Source organism: Phalacrocorax carbo, chromosome 1 (assembly GCF_963921805.1).
Source record: "Phalacrocorax carbo chromosome 1, bPhaCar2.1, whole genome shotgun sequence".
In the NCBI taxonomy this organism is placed as follows: domain Eukaryota; kingdom Metazoa; phylum Chordata; class Aves; order Suliformes; family Phalacrocoracidae; genus Phalacrocorax; species Phalacrocorax carbo.
This window is the reverse complement of record NC_087513.1, coordinates 145,574,437-145,600,767: the sequence shown is the minus strand read 5'-3', so window position 1 is coordinate 145,600,767 and position 26,331 is coordinate 145,574,437. Positions and strand designations below refer to the sequence as shown.

At 38.0% G+C, this 26,331-nt stretch overlaps 1 protein-coding gene across 4 annotated transcripts in view; it reads left to right on the top strand.

The window, feature by feature from the left end:
* The window catches only part of VWA3B (von Willebrand factor A domain containing 3B), a 69,476-nt gene that overhangs the window by 9,959 nt on the left and 33,186 nt on the right, over positions 1-26,331 (top strand). For all 4 annotated transcript variants that reach the window (XM_064438498.1, XM_064438490.1, XM_064438517.1 and 1 more), the window contains 10 exons: positions 2,656-2,825; positions 4,694-4,818; positions 11,685-11,801; positions 14,727-14,923; positions 15,569-15,723; positions 17,547-17,685; positions 18,806-18,937; positions 22,057-22,155; positions 24,509-24,691; positions 26,188-26,315. In XM_064438498.1, the coding sequence (XP_064294568.1) occupies positions 2,656-2,825; positions 4,694-4,818; positions 11,685-11,801; positions 14,727-14,923; positions 15,569-15,723; positions 17,547-17,685; positions 18,806-18,937; positions 22,057-22,155; positions 24,509-24,691; positions 26,188-26,315 (1,445 nt within the window). The remainder of the gene's footprint in view (positions 1-2,655; positions 2,826-4,693; positions 4,819-11,684; positions 11,802-14,726; positions 14,924-15,568; positions 15,724-17,546; positions 17,686-18,805; positions 18,938-22,056; positions 22,156-24,508; positions 24,692-26,187; positions 26,316-26,331) is intronic.

Sequence of the window (26,331 nt, the reverse complement as noted above, 5' to 3'; positions counted from 1 at the left end):
GTGAGACTTTTTTTTTTTCTGGACATTGGTGGGCTAATGGGTAGTCTGGGGGAGTCAGTTGTGGCAGGTGCTTAACAGAAAACAAACTTCAATTACTCCTAAATACAGTCATTATCATTCATAACTGACAGTTCACTTGAGTGCAAGCTTCACTGTACTGCAGTCTGGGGAAGACCCCATTCAGGCCAAAGCAAAAGCTGCATACTCACTGAACAGTCATAAATGACTCATTCCTCAGAACTGGCTTCATCAACAGAAGTTGCTCCAAAACAATAGCTCTTTTTCCCTAAGCTTGGCTCTTCCTGTAATTCCTTTAGCGGAGCTTTTCTTCCCATGTGTGGTGACTCCCTAGATTTCCTTTCCTCGTGACCTGTCAGTCTGAAGCTCAAGATGACTCTGCTGTTGCAATCCTTTGAGCTCTACCTACCACAGATGCATCTGCAATGTTTAACTTGCAGTTCTGTACAGATGCCAGTCCACAAAGCGTGGGTCACCCATCCAAAACATACCTCCCCACCACGGTAAAGACTGTGAAGAACTGTTCATGTTGTTCTCCCTCATGTTCTTGTGTGAAGTTTGTTTGCTTGTTTAGATGGCTGCATAAATTATAATTTTCAAAATAGGAAGGACTAAATGGAAAGGCTTTAACCTTTCCCCAGTAATCTGTAAGGAACATTTCCTTTGTGGTATAGTATTGCTGGGTTTATAGTTAAGTGGAGTGAATTGTGGTTAGCAATTTTGTTTATTTTCTTGTGAGTGGTTGGTTCTGCATCAGCTATGCCCAAGAAATGTCAGCATTTTAAAAGCTGCAGAAGCAGGCAGTAAATCCTTCAGAGGAAGTGAGATAATTGATATCCTTATTGAATATCAAGTTTATTAATTATTGACAGTCTTAGGAGGGAGGGGGAGAAGATGTGAATCTGAAGGAACATAGGGAAAAGTGGTTGTGCAATATGCATGCATTCCCCCAGGTCAGAAGCCTCTTCAGCAAAAGGAATAGGTGTTGTCCAAGGACTGGGTCTCAGCTGGGAGAGCTGTGTGCATGCTCAGTTAGCTTTTTAGCTGGATGAAACAGAGAGGGAACCTTGTAAAACTGAACTAAAGCACAGATAGGCACACGAGTTCTTTCATTTCATTTCTGTGCACCTTTTTCCAAAGCTAATAAATATCTTGTTAATCTTGCATGAAATGCATTCATTCTTTTTAGCCTTAGTATTTGTCTAGCATTAACAGTGATGCCAGGATACCTGGCTGACCACAGACCTGCTTGCTCCCAAGCAAGTGTGGTCTGTAACTATGAGCCCTGCCTCCCACATGGAGTGTCTCGCCTGGTCTACAAGATCCAAGGGAGGCCCAAGGTAGCAAGGTCCTGCTTCATTAATTTGCCTGGTCTAGCCTGAGATTGAGTTGCTGCTTGGGAGAGATGTCTTCCAGTGCTGAGGATTAGCCCAAGTGTTTGTGGTAAAAGGTAGAGGAGGGAGAGAGCCTGAAATTCAGAGTCCATGTCGGTTTGTATCAACATGCTTATGATGTGGGACAGTACAGGGATCCTATAGTCTGGAAGATTGGAGTACAAACTGGACAAAAGATGTTCATGTGCCAGTCCGTTGGCTCAGGGAGCTGAAATATTAATCAGTATCAAAGGCAGTAGTGGAAATGCATGAACACACTTACAGGTGATACTGAATTTGCTTTACTACTGCATGAAATTATGTAGATGCAGAAACATTTCCTTAGTGCCATCCCAGACTCAAATAGTTGTCTTTTTTGTGGTGTGTATCCCAGGATTCCTAGTCATATTCAAGTGTATTTTTTTCGGTTAAACAACTATTTATCAGATATTTATTGGTTGGTATGTACCATGCCGTAGGACTGATATGCTGTACTTATTGTCTTGAACATCATCATGGGATAGCTGCTGTTACATCTTTTTTTAATGAAAGTGAAAATTCAAGAAGAATACTTACCGTGAGGATTGTTAGCATGGATAAGTGCAGGTAACATCAAATCCCTCATAATATAATGCTCAAGCAATAACTAAAGGACATTTCTTCAGCTTCTCTCTCTTCTTGCAATAACATTTTCAGAATATAAGTGTGTGTGGTCATAATAAACCTGCCAAGCTCCCTCTGCCTTGGGAAGTATAAAAAACATGAATTATCTGTAAATAGCAGCAGTAGCATTCAAAGAATAATGTATCTTTCCTACCCTCAGAATACATGCTGCCAGTAAAACCATGTCTGGTATAAAAGTTCCCACTGATTTTCAGCCCTGGCAAAGGCACCAAGATAGCATCTCTCTTCATAAAAGTGGAATGTGGCACAGAGCCTTGTCCTGACTAATACTACAGTTGCCCTTCCTTACACCTCTCTGGTTTTGGTTAACTTCTGTGGAAAGGGGCTTGCATTGGGCAGAATCAGACCCAGGGGCCAGGTTCTCTTCCTACTTCAGGAAATTTTGTGTGGACTTCATGTGAATTACTAGTGTAAATGAGAGGGAAAACCAAAGATCTGAAAATCTTATAGCCCAAGTAATGCATAGGTTCTACCAAATTTTCATACCAGTACTCAGCACAGGACAGTGCTCAAACAAGTACTAGGCATCTATGTAAAACAATGTCTTCCAATTCCCTTTTTTTTCCCCTGTTTAATACAGGTTGAAGCCATTTATTACTTTGCTGTGGGTGATGTTCCAGTGGACACAAAGCAGCTACTCCTTGAGAAGGTTTCTGATGGTCCCTGTCCAGTAAACACTGTATCCTTCAATGCTAGGGAAGATGACACTATTATTTTTCTGAAAGACTTGAGCCGCTTGGCCTCTGGCAGGTACTACAAAGAAGCAGCACAGTAATTTCAGTACTTGTAAAGTGCTTTGCTGTTAGAAATGGTATCAAAAGATATCTGAATACAATCTCTGTTTTACTCATAAGGAAAATGAGACAAAGCAGTTCAGTAAGCAGTCTGGGGAAACTAGGGAAATAGTCTGAGAGCTATGACTAAAATGCACGACCTACTTGAACAGACCAACTTCTCTCCAAATATGTGCTCACTGGCTTGCAGAAGGGCCATTCCTTTTTTATATTCTAAATCATCTGTCATCCTCTCTTTGAAGTCTGAAAAATTGTTCAGGGGAAAGGGTCACAACATAAACTAAAACAAGTTTTTATTGTATTGCTTTGTACTCTGGTAATATCCACAGACACCAGCAAAGGATCTAGAGTTTTGTTGGATCAAGTACTACACAGATATGTACTGAAAAGGTAATGCCTGTCCTGAATGGGCAGTTCCTGGAACAACAGAAAATTGATGTGGTGTTATCCATCAGGCCCGGTTGTGTGGAAATGCAGTTTTGTACCATGCTTTCTAGCATCTATTTGGTATGACTGGTAGAAAGTGCTATATTCCACATGGCTTGTTGGCTACTTTATCCTGGGAATCAGCTGTGTGGTGAGAAAGAGCCTTCAGTAGAAAGGAATGATAAAACTTTAATCTTGATTCTGATCTCCAAATAAAGAAAACAAATGAACAAACACAAAACCCCACAATACCAAACTCATGCTGAGCAGCAGGAGGGCAGTAGGAGTCAGTAGGTGTTTGTCTGCTTAACAGAAGTCATAGAGCTGTGAAATGGCTGCTAGCTCCTTCTGTTTCACTGTTGTTTGTGCAAGAGTGGGAAGACCTCCAACAGTAGAAATCTCCCAAATGACAGCAGAGCGATTGGTAAGATGGCAGCTGCTTAGCTCTTTTATAGCCATCTGTGTTTAGAAGCAGCTTTTAAGAGATGGAGTGTCTGCCAAAAACCAAGACTGTGGTTAAGTGTTATGTTTGCTCTGGTCTGATGTGTGTCTAAAATGACTGTGGTCATTTCGAACCATGGTACTTCCATGATACCAGGTACGTTGCCAGTCACCATCCTTCATTTTCTTTTGGCAGTGTTTTTACCTCCTTTATAAAAGGAAGGTGAATGTTTCTTGTATGGTAGAGAAAGAGTCAAGAAGGATTGTGGCAGGTTGCTGAGGAATTGTTTTGTTTTATATGATCCCCACTATCTTCTTTTTACATGAGTCTGGCTTTGGTGCAGAGACTCATTGAGAAAATATCTTGCTGGGGGGTATTTGCCTAATAACCGTCTATAAGTTTAAGTCAGCTTTCCCATAGGAATGGCCAAGTTTATGGGCTTTTCATGGCTTAAGCCTGTTTCTAGTGTAGTTCCATTTTAGAAATGCATCTTTTTCCTGCTCTGAGAGCTTTTCTGTTTTGACAATGAGGGTAAATGAAGTCTGCTTGACTTCCTGATTTGTATGTCGATAATGAAACAAATGTTCCTGTTGGGGTTTCAACAGGGAGGATAATCTGATAAAAAGGTGTTAGTGCCATCTCAGTCATCTCGAATCACATGCTTGCTCAGCATGCTAAAAGCATTAATTAAAAATAGAGTTCCAGGAGATTGAAAAGGAAGGTGCCTCAGAGTAAATGATACCAAAACAAAAGGATGTTCTTCATGAGAAGACTTCAGAATGTACATAAATATATATAAAAGGTTTGGTAATATTCATAGTATTGTTGTAGTTGAAGATTTAGATATCTTGAATAGATAAGTAAATAATTCCAAAGTTGTGTGTGTGACATCTTGTTACAATTAGGAAAGTGTTTATGTAGTTTACGTACTGGTGGAAACTCATTTTGTATTGCAGATTCCATGCTTTTGCTGAGAAGAATGACGATAGAGATGCTACTGGACCTGTGCTAAAATGTGAAGAGGATGGAAATGGTCTAATTGCCCTGAATTCCAGAAAAGTGAAAGGGCGAGTTCCACTAGGTAGGCAATATAAAAACCAAGATGATACTGATTTTCTCAATGAGGTTTCAGAATAGAAATGTAGTATAGGAAATTGTTAAGGTTAAAATCAAAAGAAGCCTTCTGTAGGCATGGGTGGGGTGAGGACAGGACTGATCAAATGGAAAGCCTGTGGGTGGGAAGGAGAGAGAAAGGAAAAGAGAGAAGTGAAGAGAGTAGAGGATGTGCATATGAGAATGAAAGAGAAGTGAAAAAAGGGAGAAGAATAATCTTTATTTAGGCAGATGAAGAATAGTGCTGGTATGCTTATGCCAGTGACCTTGTGGAAATTTATAGAGAAATGGCTGAAAGGAAGAGGAATAGTGTGGGAGATCATCTGATATATCAGCCACATCCATACAGGCCAAGTTCATACGTAATATAAGGGGTCAAATCCACATGAGGTTGACTTGCTTCTCTCAAGATCTGGTGTTATAAAGACAGGCAACAAGCACAGTAAAATAATCATAGAGAAGAAGGTGCAAAGGGGTGTGAGGGGAACTGATGAAAAAAAAACCCAGAGGAAACAAATAACAGAAGGAATCAGTTTTACTGGGGGTAGAACTGGGCAGAAAGCTCTTTCTGTGTTTTTTATTAGTCACAGTGCTACTTCCTCTGGGTAAGTCAGGCATACTGTTCAGTGGGACTGGACTGGGGTTTCAGCCAGATTGGGAGGAGAACACCTTGTGGTGTGAAGTGAGGCTTTGTATGTCAAGTCTGATATCTTTATCAGCAGGACATTATGTTAAATAATGATTGCTTTTAAATATCAGGAGGCATAAAGCTTCTTTATTCTAATGGCTCACATCCCCATTATGCTGGGGGGCATTAGCATTGCCCTAAAGGTAGAACAGCGTTTGCTTCTTACTGCTAGGGAATGTATGGCATACGGTGGATTTAGTGACTCACCTAAGGTCGTTTATCAGTCTTGGAGTCTGGCCCATATTTCCTGGGCTCTAGTCTAGTTCCTTTTGTGCTAACCTATCCCTCACTGGGACTGTGATTATAACAGCATGAGAGAACTGTAGTGGGGGGCCAGAAATAAGAGAGTGAGGTATCTCCTGTTTTTTTGCTTTGCGAAGGGACACTCAAGCCTCACACACACAGGATTTAGAAACTAACAGTAGAGTATGCTTCAAAACCCTATCTCTTCATTTCTTGCTAATTCAGAACAGTATAATGATTGCCTCCAGCCTGCTACGAGTGCTTCTTTGCTGGACTCCATTTGGGGGTGTGTGTCGGGGGAGCTGGCTTCCTCTTCCCCCAGGCAGTCAGCCTGTTTGAATAGATGGGCCTAGAGCTCCTGTATGACTGAAATTACTTCCTCACCACTGTTTCTAAAGCTGAAAGCTGAATAGCTTTAATCGCTCAAAGGGGCAGTAATCCCCTTGAAGTGCATTGTCTGTTGTGTCTTATTGCTATTATGGAGTAGAATTTACACATTAAAAAGGAACACGATTAGCTTTCTGCATTTACTGGGTATTATAAGCACAGTCGTGACATCACTGGCAGCCAATCGGAGCGTTTTAGTCATATGCAGGATCTAAAGTCCTTTCATAAAAGAAAATACATTGAAGACATTATTCTGGTTTGTGTCTGATGTCTCTTGTTTCAGAGACTCCTTCAAGGGTGTAGAAGGCAATAATAATAAAAGTGTTGATTACTCACTGATGGGCTCTGAAACTGGTTCTTGGATGTGTGGCATAAACTGTACAAGGAAATAAATAGAAAAAGAACGAGAGATTTAATCTTCCAAATGTGGTGTTTCCTGAAAATAAGGGGAGGCACAGGAATATTTTGATTATGTTTCTTTTTGCACCACAAATGCAACAGCTGGAAACTGAAACTCATCATTATGTTTTATGGACTGGAAAAGCTGTTATAAGGACATCTGATAGTTTTCTGGGTATTCACTGAATAACAGCATTTTGCAAATACAGGATACCTTCATATTCACTCTTTTTAATCTGCTTAACCAAAACAAGTCGGAAGTGAACTATTTAAAACTTTAGATAAGAGCTCCATTCTCCCCTGTTTTGCATCTTGAGCAGTCATTTAGAAAGCAAGTGTGAGAAACTGCCAAATTTGAATTTTTTTTACACTCATTTTGAGTGGGTGCTTGAGATTAAAACAGGTGTAAGCCAGTAAAGAATTAAGGTCCTTATGTTGGTAGACTCAGATTTACTTAAGGCAGAGAAATGCGTTTACATAAAGAATTTACATAATTTCACCAATGTGGCGATATCTCCTCATCCAGCACTGATTTTCCTGATACCGTGTCTGCCTACGTTCTTTGTGTAGCTTCTTCATCTGCAAAAAGCTGAAGAATTAACCAGTCCTGTTATGTAGTTAAAATCATAAGTGGAAGGGAGGTGAAATTTAAGTTGAAACTTGAAGACATAGAGGACAAGAGATGGTGGAACCTGTGGAGAAGAAGGATCTTGCCGAAAAGGGGCACAGTTGTGTTATCTGCTTGGAGTGACAGGGAGATAAGTGCTAAACAAGGCTTGAAAAGCAATGGCATTTTGAAGTAGATCTGGAAATGAAGAGGAGGTCCTCGTCTGAAATAGAAACAACAGTAAATCTCTGTGTAGTGTTTTTCTGTGTGGTGGAATAGATGAGCCAGTGTGTGTAAAGAAAATGCAAATGGACTGAAATCAGGATTTGACTGATGTGAAAAATACAAAAAGGGATCTGTCTGACCTCCCTGTGAAAAATGTAAGGCTGTATTCATAGGTGTGCTTGATTTTCCACATTTACCTGCTGGTCACAGGGAAAATTTCAGGTTGTGTGTAAAATGGGGACCATAAGAGTGCCAGCCTCCTGTATGGCATTGAAGTCAATGAACTCTGCATTGTTTGTATATGCAGACATGAGAAAGACCAAACCCTCCCTTTGGAGAGCGAGGATAATGACTTAGGAGTAGCTACTTTGCCTACAAGCTGTAGCAAAAAACATTGCCTCTGCTTTTTCCTTGCATATTCTTTGTCTAGTCTTAGCAACCTAACCTTGGCCTGGCAAATCTCCTTGCTAATGTGTAGAGAGTGATGCAGATAGCCACTCTGCAATATCACACGGGGTACAAAGTTCATTTGCTTTGTCCGTTTGCCCAGTGTGAAAGGGGCAGGATTGGGCTGCAGAGAGTTTCAGTGATGCTTGACCTGGCAGCTATGCAGGTAAAACTGTGTACTCCCCTCCTGTGCTCCTTTGTACCTCCATTCATCCTCTTCTAAGTAGGGATTTAAAAAATCAATGCTTCAGGGAATATTGCTATGTTCTGCTGCCACGCAGAGGCTGAGAAAGGGACCAGCAGTGAAAAAAATAAAATTGCCCATCTTGCCTTGCAGGCAAATTAAGTTAAAAATAGATCTTATTCCATTATATTTGGATTTGCTTGCTTCCACTGTCTAAGTCAGATAATCAGAGAAGTACAGAATGCTTCTGTTTTCCATGAGTTCATGAGTTGCCTTTGTATTGGTACTTGCTTGATATTTCAAAGATATTGTAGATTTTGCAGGCTTTTTTCTCCTGTGTATGTGTATGGGCTTTTTTTTTCTCAGCGGGTTTTGTATCTTGAGTATGAAATCAAATGGGTTACAGTGACTTGTCAAACTGGATAAGATTGTCTGCTGGGAGGTAGGAGTGGAAAAGCAGCTTCTTTTAAGATTGCCTGACAGTGTTAAATAACTGGGAAATGTAAATGAGGGTGGTAATGAGTTTCCGTGTACATGTACAAGTTGTGTTTGTGTTTTCACTTAGACCTACCATCTTGCTTCTCAATTTGCTGGTGTCAGCAAAATGCCTCTGCCCCTCGCCACAGGCTCTCCCCGCACCCTTCCCCATCCTCTTCATCTTTTTCAGGGCCTCCTTCCTCCACAGCAGAAATGCCATTTAACCAAGGCCAGGGCATGTCTGAAACATTACCCAGCATGAGGTGCCCTGCAGGGACGAGACGGCTGTGGCGAGAGCTGAAGCCAACCAGCTGGGCTCGGCACAAGCCGGGGGCAGGCAGCAGGGCATTAAGGCTGGTTCCCTCGTGCGTGTCTGGTGTCCGCCCTCTTGCCGTTGCCCTGTGGCGGTTTTTGAATCGGAACCAGGGTGTCCCCAGGGGTGTGGCCGTTAAACTGCCAACCAGGGCGGCTGGGGGGTAGCGATTCATGGCGGGAGGGATAAGGAGGGCCCTTTCCCTCTGAGGATAAAGCGATTTTTTGAGACAAGGTCTTTCCTGGGATGTGGATGCCTGAAGGCATGCAAAAGCCAGTGGGCCTGGAGTGGTTGCGGACTGTACCTCCCAGGGGGGTGGCTTTCAGCTGCTTTTTGGTTTGTGGCCCCCAAAAATGGCACAGCTGAAGTGTGAGCACAGGGAATTTAAACTGAGGAGAGGTTTGTGCTTTCTTGGTCATTTTTCGCTGATGTGCTTTGAGGGACAGGCCGCAGATTGAGAACCACACCTGGAAGATGCTATGTGTTGTATGTGTAGGTATATGTTGAGTTTTGGGGCTCAGTTTTGAAAGGCATAGCTTTTCCTTCCCACTCGTCCTTAGCTGGAGAGGAAAAGAGGCTGAGGTGTACAGTGGAGTACATAAAGATGGAGTACATAAAATGCTTCTTTTTAATGAAAGAAATTTGAGATGTACAGTCAGGTTCAGGTTGTGCAGTTCACAAGCATGGGGGGAAGAAATAGACATGAGTTCAATGAGTTCAAAACAGTCAGGAAGGGAAAGGTTTAACCGAGGTGGAGGTGAGCCTCCTGTGTAGAGAGAGAAAGTTGCTTCAGTTGTCCCTGCTTGCAATCTGCTCTCCCAGTTGAATTCAGGAAAAACTGTTGCCAGATAAAAGGTTTTCTGAGTAACTTGGCCTTCACAACGTGCAGTTGCTGCTGCCTGCATTTGTTCTGTATAATAAGTGCCATCAAACGTACTTGCTTTGAAAGTGCATGCAGTTTTACTTTGCTGTGCTACAGCGTAAATAAGGAAAAAAATGCGTTCTTGTGTAATGCCAATTCAATACACATATCTTACTGGTGACAGTAACAATAAATATGTGTAAATCTGATGAGTCTATAGCATCAATTTAAGGGGAAATGAAGCAAAACAATGATATCATCAGTGTTGTTTTAAAGGTGGTTGAAATATTAATACTTCTTTCAATATTTTCAAACATAACATTAAAAACATTCATAAAATTCAATCTGGGTCCTAGGATTTGATACCTTATGGAGGGTATCCAGATTTAGTTGGGGACAGATCCACTAGGATTGCATTCTCAACAGGCTTAAGCTTAGAAATATGTGCATTTGTGGTGTGAATACATGTGTTTTGTGGTTTTAACTGTGACAACAGGTGTGCATATATATATTCAATGGCTGACTACTCATCAGAAAACCTCTAGTGCCCTGCTTGCTGGAATCTTGCCAATGCTCAGATTTTGTATGTTTTGCATTTCTGGGAAGGGATTGTTTATAAAAGAAAAGTTGACTTCTTTCTGAAGTATTTGAACAGAATACTTTTCTTAAAAGCTTATGATAACAGACTGAGTTTTTTTCTTCCCTTTTTGTGTTTTGTGTTGTGGAATGATCTGCTTTACTAAATCTTTTGGTGATTTAGGAAAATTTGATCTTTGTCCTAATGGCTCAAACAGATGTTTTTGAAATGCAGGAAGGTCCCAGGAGATGGCAGTGTACAATAACACATTTCAAAATATTTCTTGGAAACTGTAAGCATTTCACAGTTAAAACTGAGTTGTTATTTTGTAAAATGTCCATATTATTATTTCAGGGAAGTTTATCAAAGAACATAATTATCAGGTTTGTTTACTGATAGCCTACTTTAGTAGACAAGTTTGAATCTCATATCTTTTATACCGTGAACCACCACTGTATATTAACTGAACCACTAGACGATAACATATAGTTTGCCTTGTTCAGCATCTTTATGTGAAATTCAGTAATAGATTATAATCTGCAGTAGGTTGTAGCCTGCATTTGTGGTTAGGATAACTCATGATTCAGTTTCTCTTATATTTTTACTGTAACACTACACTCAGTTTTTCTGTATTGTCCTATATTGAAATTCTCTGAGACTCTGAGACTAACCTAATTTAACATATTTTTCAGTAGTGTTCATACTGCTTAAGAGTACATGATGCCTCAATTTTAATAATTGTCCTCTACTAAATAAATACATATTTTAATTTTTTAAATCAAGACAAGCATATATATTGCGATTAAGAAAACTTTGTATTAACTCCAGTTTTGGATTTTTCCATTTTTTTGAGAATATAGCCTCACAGTCAAACATTTTATATTTTTTAACATTTATTTATGACTGTTGAGAATTGTTAGGATGAAAATAAACTTATCTTAGCAAAATTTCATCACATACTCTTCAAGAAAAGATTTCATTTTTAAATAAAGGTATTTATGTACTTTAAGGGAATTGAAATAATTGAAAATATCTTCTCTAATTTAGAGTTTCAAAGTTGGGTCTAATATTTGGAGCCAGGTTTCTACAATGAAGTCCAGGGGACAACATGTGAATTTCTTTGTGAAGTTTCCTTATTATTAATCAAGAGTGTTAAAAAGGACCGTGCTTCTTTTGTGGGAACAATCTGTGGCCAACTCTGGAGGTTACTTCTACTGGGCTAAGCACCTCTCATGTCCTGGTGCCAGCTCTGAGCTCTTTTTTGAAGTCTGTCAAAGAACAGCACTTGTCACTGCAATGGGACCTCAAGAAAACAAGTTATGTAGCAACATCTGGATGAACCCAATGACTTTGTGGTAATTGAGGAGTTATAAAAAGCAGAAATTATCTCAAAATGCCAAGTTCTTTTTATGATTTCTTTTGCAGTAGCTGGTGTCCGTGAAGATGTCTTTTTGATCTGGAAGGAGTTGGAGGAAGCCAGGAGTACAGTGAGACAAGTTCAGAAAATTTTATCAGAATCTGATCAGCCTGCTTCTCAAGATGGTATTGTTTATGTTTCTTTGAAGGGAGTTACTATAATATTCATGATCAATATTTTATTTGTGAACAGTTTTGATTACATGTCAATTTGGGGATGATCTCAGAAATGTAGCACCTGTATTTGGCATCTAAACTTAAGGTTGCTTAGAACTTTCCATTACAAATCTGTATTTACTACTGCTTAAACTTGCTGAACTTTGACAGCTCAGGCTGAAACACACCATTTTTAGTTCACCAGTGAATAGGTTTGGAAATTGCCTAGATTTCCAGATGTTGAAATTAACTTTTTGTTGTCTCTCCCTCTCTGCCTGGGCCAGTAAATCTTTCACTGTATTCTACGCAGTGCTGGGGAAGTACCTCATCTCTCTCCCATCATGGCCTTCTTGGGATAGTCTCCAACCTGGTAGCTAGTTCATTCCCCTAAAAGGGAAGATGTATGGTTTGAATTCTCTTAGTCAAAGGCAGAGGACTGAAACAGATTCTGGATGAGTGCTCTGATGGCTTTTGTGTTAAGAAACACGGAGGAACACACATATTTGTTCATTAAACTAATGAACCCATATGTTCCCACCATTATGTTTGGCCTAGAACATGATCCATTTGTTGTTCTGTGCATATCGATTGGTTTGAGCCCTACTGAAGACAGAAGCATACCCAGTTCCCGAGTCTCTGGAAGGCTTAAACAGGGGATGGTGAGAAACTACTCAGTCCTGCTAAGATGGAGGTGCTCTGGGCATTCTCTGGAGCAGAACGATCTCACTGACAAGATTTAAATCCTGAAAACTTAGGAATCTGTAGAGTCTAGGCAGCTTCAGTGTTCAACTGCAACTGAGGGGGTGGATTTTCAGGATCATGGCTGTAATTGGTAGTGCCTATATCCAGCAAAGTCCTGGTTTTAAGGTACTTACATAGTGTCTGGTGATATTTTTTGCATAAGCTGATCTAAGATTCAGGTTGAGTTAGCACAAGTCATCAGTGAATTTGTGTAGCTCCTGTATTGGTGTTGCAGTGCAATTGCTTTTGCTTTGGCTAAATGGAGGCGGGGGCCAGATGCCCTTTTTTGGACGACCTGCTGATGAACACTTTGTACAGTCAGTCGGTCAGTCACCTGAACTCTCAGCCATGTGTCAGGTGGTGAGAGTGAAGATTTGAAGCTGGGAACATTCTCTGCCTGCACTGGGTTTGAACATCTGTCAATAACATAACTCTGCAGGACTTACAGTTGAGTTTATTCTTCTGTGAAGGTGTAATATAGTTTTTGTACTGATAATAGCATCTTCTGAATTAGCAGGACTTCCCGTATGAAGTTAAACAGCTATACCATAATGCATATGAACAAAAACACCACAGTAAAGCTGCAAGGGCAGCCATAATTTCAGCATTTATTTATGTGCGCCTGACTATGCAGCTTTAATGTTCTTTTAGTGTTTGTCTTAATAGATAATCATTTCATAAATAAATGAAAAGAAATGAAATTACAGTGTGATCTGTTTTGTCAGTTCTTCAGCATTATTTGACTGTTGCTTATTGATGCAACTAACTGCAGCCTTTTTGTTTGCCTGCATTTCTTACCAGTTTTGCCTTCCTGATCTCTTTAAAATGCTCTGCTGCAAAATGTAGTTTGTTCTAAAGACTGCAATGTTCTTCAGGAGAAGAAACAGAGAAAAAGAGACAAATTTCCTGCTGGCTTTCCAGATAACGCACTAGTTACCTGAACTGAGGCATGGCTTTTTACATAAAGCATGTAGAGGAAAGAAAATGATAGTTTTCTGTTTAAAATTATGTGAGTGCATTTGTGACACTTGCCACACTGGCTGTTCTAAGGATCATAAGCAATCAGAAAGCAAATGTTTCCACATGAACAGGCTCCAACCCTGCACCTGCCCTGATGCTGGCTGATCTCTGTCTGTGTTAAGGCAGCAGATGTCTCCAAAGGTTTGTTTACAGGCTCAGGATCTCAATACTGTTGTCACTGTAGCTGCATCTAAACAGAGTAGATACTTATGCCACCTAGGTCCACTGAAATTGAAGTGTGACAAAATAAATTCACCGTGCTATGAGACCCACTGCTGCGTCATTTGGTTTACGTGTGGTTTATTGAGCTATTGATGAGTGAGTGTAGAGCCCTGTATCCTATTGCCACAGATGTGCAGTGCCCAACCTTAAGATGGTCCTTAGAAAATTTCTAAGACTATATAACATAAAAGGGTAAACACGAGAACAGTCATACCAGATCAGCAAAAATTACCCTGTTTCTTTCAGTATCAATTAAATAGGCTAAATGGAGGGTGTAGAACTAGAGAAAATAGCAAGATGGTACGCAAGTGATTTGTGAGATGGGATACATGGTGCGATATTCAGCCAATAAAAAGGCAATATTGCAGAGAAACACAGTAAAATCTCTTCCAAAGACATTGTAGTTTGCCTTTTACTTTAAATGGCCTTCTCTGAAAAACACCAATGGCAATGTTAGCTGATGTTCTCAACTGCATTTTCAATTAAATTTTCTGTTGTTTCATATTCTCAGACAATTCTCCTTGAATTCCTTATACAGGAATCTTTTCTGGCATTTTGTAATTCAACCAGTATGAAGGTTAAGTGAACCTTCATACTACGAAGAATATTCCCTTTATACATTGATCCTGTAGCTATTTATCTTCTTTAATGTCTTCTGATGGGTTTGTTCCATTTACAAAGGGATTTATTGCAAATAAATGCCTGATGAGAAAAAAAAAAACAAATCAAAGCACAAGCAAAGTAGAGAATGTTAAAAATCAGTCAGAAATATCCTCGTGCTCCACAGCTGTCAGTGAAGCAGAACACGTTTGAAAATTTTGACCGCAGCATCATAGCCTGTTCTTGAAAATACCTTATCCGAAAAGAACCATGTTATACAGGAGGTTTTGTTTGTTTTATTTTCTTTATTAGCAACCAAAGCTAATAATCCATTACAAAAGCAAGCATCTGACAAACATATGTCTTCTGAGAAGTGGTTGCAGAAGTATGGCTTGAAAGCTCAGAAGCTCACACTGTACGATGCACTTGCTGATTGTACTTTTCGGCATGTGGATGGGATTGTTGACATAAAAACTAAACCAGAGGATGAATCTTCACAAACTGATGCTGTGAGTATTGTTAGTTTTCCATCATGTCCTGTGAGTTGATTGATTTTTCTTTTAAAACTTGAAAACTTCTGATAGCTGAATTTATGATAAAGTGTATGCTTTGCTGTTATCTTATTTTTGTTAAAACCAGCTTATTAGTGGAATGGGAAAAAGACAGTCATAAATAAAATTGTTTCAAAGGGCTGTATGAAAATGACTGTTTCAAGGGCTCCTTCCTTGTCAACATATAATCTGTAAGGAAGAATCAGGGCTGGCTTAAGCAATGCCTTGTTCTTCTATGTATTTATATGGGGTAGGGTAAAGATTACTTGTCATCTCTATTTTTCCTCAGAAGTGGTGTTGATCTCAGCTTCTCCAGTGTTTGCAGGTCCTTAAACAATTTTGGATTAATTTGTCTTCTCTTTGTTTTTCTCAAGCTCTACCATTAAATTGTTTGATAAACTTCTGTTGTTACTAGCTACAAGAATAAAAACAGTTTCTATCAACTTTTGCTAGGAGCAAATCCTGTGGCCACCCTATCGCATGTCTATTTCTGCACCTGTTCATGTGCAACAAGCATGTATCTTTGAGATTTGTTCACCAAATATTAGAGACACTGCAACATTATGTGTTTTGGAACATGAAACGTGTTTTTCTTGGCTGTAGGAAACAAAGAGGAAGGTAATCCATGCAAAATACTGTGACAAGTTTGTACATACCTTCTGGAAAGATGGATCTGTAGTTCATGTATATGTTAGTACAGAAAAGTATAAGCAGTACGAAGAGAAAATGAGGACAGCTCTCAGACAAGTGGAAGGAAGGTTAGTGTGTTGTCACATAAAATCAGTTTGTGTTATTTTACATTGGTGTTGAAACTTTTGACATTTACTGTCATAATAAGCTGGAGTTGTTGGTAAACTGCCAGTAGCAGTACTAAGCCAGAAATCAATTTTAGATCAGAATCTTGTGTGTAGAACTTCTTAGTAGCCGTATAAGAAAACCAATGAACAGTTTTATCTTTTGTTCTCCTTCTGAATGTGACAGCCAGTCTGCATGTTATTGAAATACCGCTGAAAGTGCCGAAAAGCACTGGGACATAAGGTGGCATAGAACTTCTAAAATCATCAATAAAATTTGGTAAACATTCATCCTGTGCACCTAGGATCTATTCTGATACCTCTGACACCGAGTAGTGCGGCTTGGCTTGCGCCCATACTGATAATGGTTATCTGCTCTTTTTTGCAGTCTTGTGTTGAAGACAAGTTTGAAGAGTCTAGATCAGAGTCAGGGCATGAGCTATTAAGTAGTGCATATGGTCATAAGTTCAGTGCTCAAGCTAGCTCCCTGGTTTACTTTTCTGCAGCTGTATAGATACACTCTTAGATTTTGCAGGACTTCTACAAAAGAACAGGGAATCTGAGGGTCTGATTCATCTGTCCTAAAGACACCCTAAAATAAATTGGCTTTTATATCTACATTAGGAGAAGAAAGAAGCTTTCAAAATGGACATTGTAGAACTGAGAGAAAGAAAAAATGTGGCACTCTCTTTTGTATATTAGGACAATGAGATTTCTCACTGAAAAAAGCAAAATGTGAATTTTCATTTTATTGCTGCTTCTATAACAGCCTGGTTACATTTAGCAAGGTCAAACAGTTTTGTTATTCCTTTTAGTTAATCTTGCTGTATTTAGGATAACATTAACATACTGTGAAAGGGAAATTTGAGGTAAAGGGTTTTAGTGAGTATATATTTTTGAAATCCAAGGCAAGATCATGGGCTTGCTGTTTTGAATGGTTCATCTCGTTAAAAAGTCTTGGTAGACCTCATCAAACATTTTGGGGGAAATAGCTAATGACAAAATAGCTATCAGTAGCAAATGTAGTAGGATCCTTTAAGTTTCCATGGTATAATTTTTCTTAAACCTCTGTGGAGATGAGTAATATTTTTCCCAGGGCCATTTTATTCTGTCTGTTAAATGTCTCTGTTTCAGAGTAGACAAGTAGTTTACAACTCTCAAGGGAAATCAGATTTGGACCTGCTGCAGCCATTACTGAGGAAATGTTCTTGTACACAGCAGTATGTGTGCACGTATTTAACTGGCAGGCATGCTTAAATTCTGTTTAAAATGTAAAACTAAGTCTATTTAAGGCTCAAGGTCAGCAAAGCATTGAAGCATCTGTATTATATTAAGACTCTTCAAAGTACTCAAGTTCCTTGCAGAATAGGTTCTGAAGTGGTTTACTGAAAAGGGAAGCATATTAGCATATGCTTAAATGATTTCCTAAGTTTAAGCTGGAGAGCAGTTACAGGGGCAATAGTTATAGTTACTTCCACATAGGATTTCCCAGCTCAAACTAACTGATAATTGACTCTATAAAGGTGCTGTATTGCTTTGTCTGTTTTGTCTGCCTTGTCTGTCTCATACTGAAATCAGGAAATAAAAATGCCTTGTGTTGTTATGTAGTGACAGAGGATTGGTTCATCAAGGCCAATATACTGCTCCTGCAATGACTAGTAACGGGTGTTTAGGGAAAGAAAATAAGAAGTACAGCAGTGATAAAAAGATCCTTCCTGTTAGATTCTGATACACAAAGCTCGAAAGATCTTACAGACCAGGTTTTGATTTTATTTTTCCTCCCCCAGAATTAAATGGCTTCAACAAGGAAGCAGAGGGCTCTTTGGGAATGTGTTTGAAGATGATGTCTATATTCTTATTGATACATCCCAGTCTATGAAGGACAAGCTGCCACTGGTGAAGGAGAAAGTATTTCAGCTCATACAGGTATGATAAAGTCATGATTCTGAAGGCTGAGGAGCATTTTAGAGTAGGCTGATCTTGTCTGCATGGTTGTTACTCTAAGCTTTTTTTTAAATGTCATCCAATTCCACTGGCATGTTGTGATTTGTAACGTGTTCTAGATTCACTTTCATACTTTTACAATAGAGGGTATAGAATGTTTTGAACTTGCTTCCAGCTTACAGTGATTCAGAGCTTTGCAAAGGGACTTGCAAAGTGCAGAAGCACCTCAAAAGCAGCAAGTACTGGGAGACACACCTAAGATAGGATTTATTTCACCTAGTTTTAGAAATCTATAATGATGTCACCTAAGATTACATTAATATTTGAGAGAAACAGGCACTGTTAAAGAGGAGTAACTGACAAATAAAAATTCCATCAGTCTGGCATTGATAGCAATGATTAGTAGGGCTAGAAAATTTAAAACTACAACAGCGAGGTTTTTGAGCTAAGTGCATAAGTGATAGGACATAGTACAATGTGGTCCTCTAGACAGATCAACACTAGAAAATTCTTAGATACTGTGCCAGAAGGTTTCACAGGCAGCTGCACAGAAATGATGAAGAAAGGGAGACAAAGATTCCAGGCTCTGCAAGTTTGTACTAGCTTGCACAAATCTTCCACTGGTATAACTTCTGTCCAAAAGCAACATCAGCAAATTCTTAACTTAATTCTCTCTTGCTGTCCTAGTTCCCTTTGCCAGTGGTCTACATTTGATTCTTATTCTCCTCCTCTAAATGATGTCTTACTTTGATTTTGATTTCAGTTTCTTTTGGTAACCAGTCATAATCTCTTCTTTATACCACTGCTCATACCCAGTTTTTTCTCTCTCTCTCTTTCTTGCCCTCCTAGACATTTGCTGTTCAAGTAGTTTGAGAAATATGAGTAAATGGACACTTACACTGGGAAGTTCAAGTAATTTTAATAATTGCAGGCAATATTTTTCTCTGTATCTGTATGTCTCTACATCATAACTGAATATTATTATTATTTATTGTAACCATATAATAAACTATACATTAATTAAAACAACTCCTATTAGTCAATATTTCAGGATACAAGCATTCTTTAACACTGAGTAAAATTCAGATGCTGTCTCTTGCAGGAGCAACTGAGACACAAAAAGAGATTTAACTTTGTGAAATTTAGTGCCCAAGCAGTGGCATGGCAAGAGAAGCTTGCTGAAGTTAATGAGGAAAATTTGCAAGATGCTTGGCTTTGGATAAAAGGGCTTGAGGTAACATGGGAACTAACTATCGTGAAGCATGTTTGTACAAAGTTGTATTTTTGTCTTCTCTTTCAGTATGGCTGGGCTATTTTTGGATTAACTAAGTGTTTGACTTGAGTAAGCTGAAAGTATAGATGATGTATAGACTTCAGTAGATCTGAGTACAATGTATTATCTGTGTCCAGTATAATAATCTTTTAACAGTAGACCTGTTTATAAGACCATATTAGTTCAACTCACAGCCTGCTATGTTTAGTAGCCACAATGCAAACACAGGCCAATTTGCTTTCTGTAGGAACCATGACAGTGCTCAGACCCCGTGTCTAAATTTGTCACTCTTGCTGCAGGGATGCTGCACGGATGAGGGCTGTCACTGACAGACTTACAGCTCAGAGGTGATACAGGGAACGGGTGCCAGCGAGCTGGAGGAGCATTTCTAGTCCCTTTTGGTGCATAGATAGACAGTGGACTTTAGCCTACATGAGAACATGATAGCAAACTCAGACCAAACATCTGTGTACCTACACAATACACTTTCTCTGACAGTGGTCAAAATCTGAAGATTTTTCCCTGAAACAGAGTAGAAATGCTTGTAGTCAGCCACAGTCAGCCACCTGACTGTAACTGTCAGCAGCTTTAGGGCCATGTGTCAAATGTGGACGGCAGTGTTACGAGCACAGGACTGAAACTCAGCCATACAGCAGTACGGATATATCCCATGTTGTGTTTTCTAACACAAAAAACATGTTTATATAATAAAACTCCTCAGCATTATGACAGCTCTTCCTCAGACTTAATCATGAAATTCGTAGGGAATGGGGAATTGGGGAAGCTACGTAATACCTCTGAGACTACAAAGCAAGATAAATAACTTGGTATTCTCAGAAAATACTAACAGACAAACACATGGAGAAAAGAAAGTATTAGTGTGGCTTCACTGAGTAGTTGGTGAATACTTATAACTGAGGTCAGTAAACTTCTACTGCCTTCCTTGAGACTTGAAAAGTTGGCTGTGTTTAAGCCATATATGTAGTACAAAATCATCCAAATTCAACAATACTTTGAACTACTGTAATCTGATACCATCTTATATATACATTTAGGAATGGCCTTTTTCATCATTATTCATGAAGTTGTGAATTGTTGATTATAGATTTCCTTCTAAGATCAGATCTAGATATCTGAAATGGTACAGAGAATGGTACAAGAACAGTTTACTTTTTTTCGGGGATGACATCTGCTGCTGACCTTTTAGTCTGTTTAAAGCAGTGTAGGCATAAGCCTGAGATCAGAAAGCTGGCTTTACAGTGAAGCTGAAATGAAGAGAAGATTGCTTGCTCTGGAATATTAATCAGAATAGATCCTTTGATCTCATTTCATACACTTTGGTCCCAGGATGTTGAATAAGGAAGCTGAGCTATAAACAGTAACTAACTGTTCCTTACGAATCCTTTAGGGATTATAACATTTAAAATTTTGGGGGTGATTATGGCACGTAGTTGAAGCATGCCAACTTTGTGTAAACACTGATAAAAACATTGTTCATTTGCAACATTAGCAACTGAGAAATGTAAAATTAACAGCTTTTACCATAAGGTACATGGTTATTTCCCTCACATCATCAGCATCCACAGTGTTTTCCCACGATATAGTGGAAGAAGTTGTTTTGTTTCAAATCAGGTCAAAACCAGGTACCATTACTGAAAAGAGCCAGGATGGCCAATTTACACATAATAGTGAGTAATGTGTGCTTAAAACTTTATAATGCTTACTAAAACATTAGGAATATTAGATATATTTAACACAAAGAAAATGGCTTAGGCTAGTTATTTCTTATGAGTGGGTACTGGCAAGGATAGTTTGTGAATTAGAAGATAGTACCATAAAGTATGATCTGAGCTATCTTGTTGCCTGTCCCGTACATTCTTACGCAGCCATGCAGAGTCTCTCTCAGAGTGTACCTCCTATTCCATTTCACCTGATATACTTACTTTGCCCTTTCTAATAGAACTGTTTGCTGGAGAAATGAACTGGAAGAAGTTTTAACACAATTAATAGGACTGAAGAAGTAATGCTATCTCATATTTTTGCATGTATGGGTCAATGTTAGTGATTTATATTCATCTTCTGTAATGCATTACATATGTGGATCCTGAGTCTCTTCTCACACGACTACAATCCCCTCTGCCTTCCAGAGCAGTACTCAGGTGATATGCTGGCATAAAACAGACTCACATCTTTTCAGGGGTTTTGCTTTGCCCGCAGTAAAAAATACTAGACTTGATGAAACACTTTTCCATTGTGATAAAACCTTACTTTTCCCTTATATTTGAAAGTTTTGTACACTGAATGTTTGAAAGGTGGAAATCTGAAGGCATAATCTGTAGGTTTTATGCTCCTATAAGCCCTGAAATGCATTTTGGTGAGTTTAGAGTTGCATTTAGTCTAAAAAGAAAAAACACAGATCATGATCACGAAGTATGTGGATGACACAGGAAAAGTGCTAGTATTACTCAAATATGAAGTTTTAGAAGGCACAGTATTGCTTTGCTATGTATTTTTTGTAGTTATAGCTAACTTCTGTGCTAAAAAATAAATGATGTTTACACCGATGTGCTGAGGGGGTAGATGAGAGATAGTCTGGAAAAAAAATTGTTCAGAAACCCAGGAAGTTCTTTACCTATTTTTGAGAAATAAATTTGTGCAACTCTTTTGTGGACTTTTTGAATTATTTGTTTAAGTAAAATATGTATTTCAAGGAAGTGTGATGAGTTGGTAATCAGCAGCAGCAGTGGGAAGATATAATAGAATGTATCTTTTATACTACATCTGTTTATAGTCTTTTAGTGATTGCTTTTGCTTCTACAGCTCATATTTCTGTTGCCAGCATTTTGCTTATGTGTGTTTGCATAAACACTGAATACCAATTTGGCACCAATTTATGCTACTTTGACACTTGCTTTGGTTTTTCCAGCCATTTGACATAAATATTTTCCCTGTTTCATTACTCATTTTGGTGCTGTAATATTCCTTGAATCAGTACACTGTCATTATTTATTTAAGAACAGAGGCAAATAACTGTTAGTGTTTATAGCTGTTTCTTTGTCTTTTTCTTTTTGGTTTCTTAGGTTGGAAGTTCCACAAATACACTCAAAGCTCTCCAGGTTGCTCTTGCTGATACTGATGCTCAGGCTATTTACCTCTTGACTGATGGGAGACCTGACCAGGTATTTCTGAAATGGTAAAAGAAAAGATGCAGAGCATGGTGTCAGAAGGCCGAAGCAAATGTATGAGATGAATATCATACCTGCACAGCTGAGTCTCTTGGATGTTGTCATAATATTGAAAAACTGTATCTGAGAAATGTGCTGTTTGTTAAGCGGTTTTGATTAGAACTCTGCCCACAGTCCAATCTTTGGTGCATGATAACTCATTACATTTCTCATGAGTTGTTTTAAGGATCTGGCAGTGGATTAAACAGTAAAGCTTTATGTTAGGATCAAGGTTAGTATTTGTGTTAAATAAAATGTCTCCCTAACTTAGTACAATTATCTAATGCATTAAAAGATAAAAAAATAATGATGGTCCCATGATATGTTTGGATTTAAATATTAAAACCCGGCAATCTCATGTGGTGTCTTGGAAACATAAAAAGAAAACAATTGATAGCAAAATAAAAAACCCTGTTTGTGTTCAACATTTTTCCCTAAAGAACACATCAAATATATAATTAGGTACCTTCTTACATTCTGTTGCAGAACTAACACAAAGGCTATGTCATGTCTGAGGAGTTAGGGCCTAATTATTAATTCACCTTATTTTCATATAAAGACATTACCATTAATGTTGTTCCATTAGGTCTTGTATGATTCCATTTTTATCCTACTGAGTCAAATTTGATCTCATGTAGGTGCAATTCTTGAGTAGCAGCAGCCTGGCATTAAGTCTAGGTTTAAGTGGATAACAAAATCAAAACTATGATTTTATTTTTGAAAGTGTTGTTACCATGGCTTAAAATGATGCTATTTCATGTTATACCGCATTATATAATGCCAACTAAAAACTGGAAAAGCCCTACTTGTTGATCAGATACAATGATGGAATTCGGTAGAACTGAGCTTTGAAGCTGTAATGCGTGGTGAAAACTAGCTGGTGTGCTGAGAATGGCATTTTACAAATACTTTATTTGCCCTTGAAAATTTAGCTTGGATGTAATGGCAGATACACAGCAAAACTCTGACTTAGGTAAATAGCTGGGCTGAAGTGAATTTAATTTAAATTTCAAGTAAAAAAAGTAAATTTCAAGTAAAAAAGTAAATTCCAGCTGGCTGAAATAAAATTAATTACGGAAGCATATACAATAAATCTAGGATTCAGAAAGCATCATAAACCTGCAGAAATAATTTATTTATACATTGATAAGGAGGAAAAATGCTAAAAGCTCACTGTTCTTTTTGTTCTGTTTTTCTTGATAAAAGTGGCCCATGAGGAAGGGTGGATTTATATTCTTCAAAGTAATTTGAATATCAAAATATAATCCTGATTTAAATTAGCAGATGAGAAACTCTGACTTACATCTTCTAATGTAATTTTTAATTTTTGTTTTAATATTTGATATTTTCTAAAGACAAGTTGTTGTTGGCTGTCATTCATTAAAACTCAATTTACAACTGACCAAAATCTTTGCATTGTTTCATGCTCACTTTGCTAGCTAGGAGCATATATTCATATTTTATTAAAGAACAATTTGGCTTAACATACACTTATTCAGATTCTTAATCCTAATATTTTATTAAGTTAGAAATTAATGAACACTTCGTTTCTTTTTAGCTAGGTAATAACAGCTTTTATGATTCATATTATACCTTTTAGATGAAAAAGAGGAGATGTCGAAGATTGTTTTTAGCTATTAAAGTACAACAAATAAATATATTGCAAATATCAGGAGAAAGCTAAATTTGTCAAGATTTGTGACAGTATTCTGAACAACTGAAGCATTGTCAGAAGTTAGAGAAATGAGCCAATATTTTCTTTCTATCAGATCCTGCAACATTTTGAGATATGGTAGATCTTTTATGTTCTCACCTAATTTTTTTTTTTTATTGGAGGAGGAACACTAGCTTTCCTATTTTCTCAGCCTCTATTTTGTTTCCTGGTATTGAATCAACTTGTCATTGAACTAATTTAGCTCAATAAAAATATCAAGTTACATGCATCCAAAAATATTCGGTTATATACATCCAGTGATACTAAACACCAATCCAATAGTTTAATTTCCTACACTTCAGCAATTCCCTTTAAGACTTCAGAAGCAAAGTCTACTGGTTACATTATAATTTGTATTTTATTTTGTTAGAATGTCCTGTGCCTTAATGCATTATCAGTGTTTCAAATGCGGTTGTAAATTAGATCATTTTATATAATTATGAAATATCAATTCATATACAGTGTATGCTTTCAACTTATCTATATCTGTCTCTAAGCAACAGTATGAGTGATTAAATTCTTACAAATTCCCCATCTTTTGATAAATACACTTCCAGATGTCACATGTTTAATATATATTTTTTTAATTTTCAGCCTCCCCCGATAATTTTGGCTCAAGTCCAGCTCCATCGTAAAATTCCCATCCATACTGTATCCTTCAACTGTGATGATATAGAAGCTAATAAATTTTTATATGAACTGTCTACTGAAACAGAAGGGCGATTTCATTATTACAACATTTATTTGACTGATCCTGGTTCTGCAGAATTTATTGTTGTGAGTATCTGAAAATAAATATGTTCGTTTCTTCATGCTGTTGAAGAAACCACAGGACTCACATTATTGTGATTTCATATTACAATAGATTATTAAAAAAAGAGGGTTAATCCTAATCAGATTTGAAGTGATGTGGAAGCAGTGTGAGACACATTTTGCATACGAAATTTTATTAGATCACAACAAAAATGCCCAAATATCACGCAAGTACATTTGTAGTGCTACTGTGAAAAAACAAACAAACAAAAAAACCAAACCAAACCAAACCAAACGAAAACCCCCCAAACCAACAATGAAAACCAAAAACCATATAAACCAAATTCAACTCTGGAAGAAACACAAGTGATCTCTCCTCTCTCAGAAATAAGTTACTGTTTAAAATGAAACTATGGTTTGTATCCTGTTAATAAACCAGAGAATGCAGAGCTGAATTTGAAGAGGAATGAATGATTCTATGAATTTTACTAAAAGTTTGGTCTATAATAGCTACTGGGATCTATAATGAGTAACGACTAGAACAGCAGTGACCTATCGAGTGTGACAGAGCAGCTCAATCTAATAATGCCCAATAGGAAATTTCTGAATAGACTAACAAAAACACCCATTTAAAGCATATTTTTGTTTTTAATTAAAGTTCATACTCAGTTAATTAGTTTCACAAATTTTAGAAATGCTGGTAGTGGATCAAGAAGAATAACCAGCAACAAGACAGTAGTAGGAAATTTAGAACTTTGCAGACACCCATTAGAAGGAAGATGTGAAAATACCCCAGCTCTTGAAAGATATCAGAGAGCGTACTGGGCAATTTTGGTGATTCTGCCCATGTGGACTGTGTGACACTGCAGATGTGGGAAAGATGAGGACCAGAGTCCATGTTGTGCAGCTCCAGACTTCTGGCCCTGTGGGAGTTGTAAAGGGATCATTCTTGGAATTTCCTTCCTGTTTCCTGCTGTAGTCCAAATGATTCCCAGTCAGTTCCAACATTTACTTGAAGAGTATGCATTTTACTTCCCATTTTTCAGGGACAGTATATGATAAAGCTGTGATCTGTAGAGAGACAGGACAACAGTTGTAATGTACATATATTGTATTTTACTTTAGTTATTTACCTATTTATTTGCTTGCTTGCTTGGAATGAGGGGAGCTACTGACTGCATTACATTATTCAGAAATATGGCTGTTCAGATCTCAAGGGGTAACTGGCTTGTTAGGGGATGCTTGTCCTTTTCCTAAAAATGAAGAGTAATTTGAAAGGCTGTATTGCCTAGCACATTTTAATCTTGTTTTCTATAAGCTTTTTCATACATACAGAAAGTGAACAAAACAAACTTTGATTTAGGAAACAGAGAGACTACCTGAAAAAGAGTACAAAATTATGCAGCTGTCCCAGCTGAGTCCTTATTCAAAATTATTATCAGAGCTTACATAGTTTCAGTTCAGAAATGAAACATGTTTAGGAGCAATTGCAATAAACCATTTTATTTTCTTTTTGTTAGAGTGAAGACATTCATCTTTTGAAAAGAGAGATTGAACAAGGAGAGAGGGACCTAGAGAGAGTGAAAACCTTTCATGCCAAATGTCTGATGATGGATTTTTATAATGGAGAAAATGAGCCAGAGAATAAGTATGTCCTCATACTG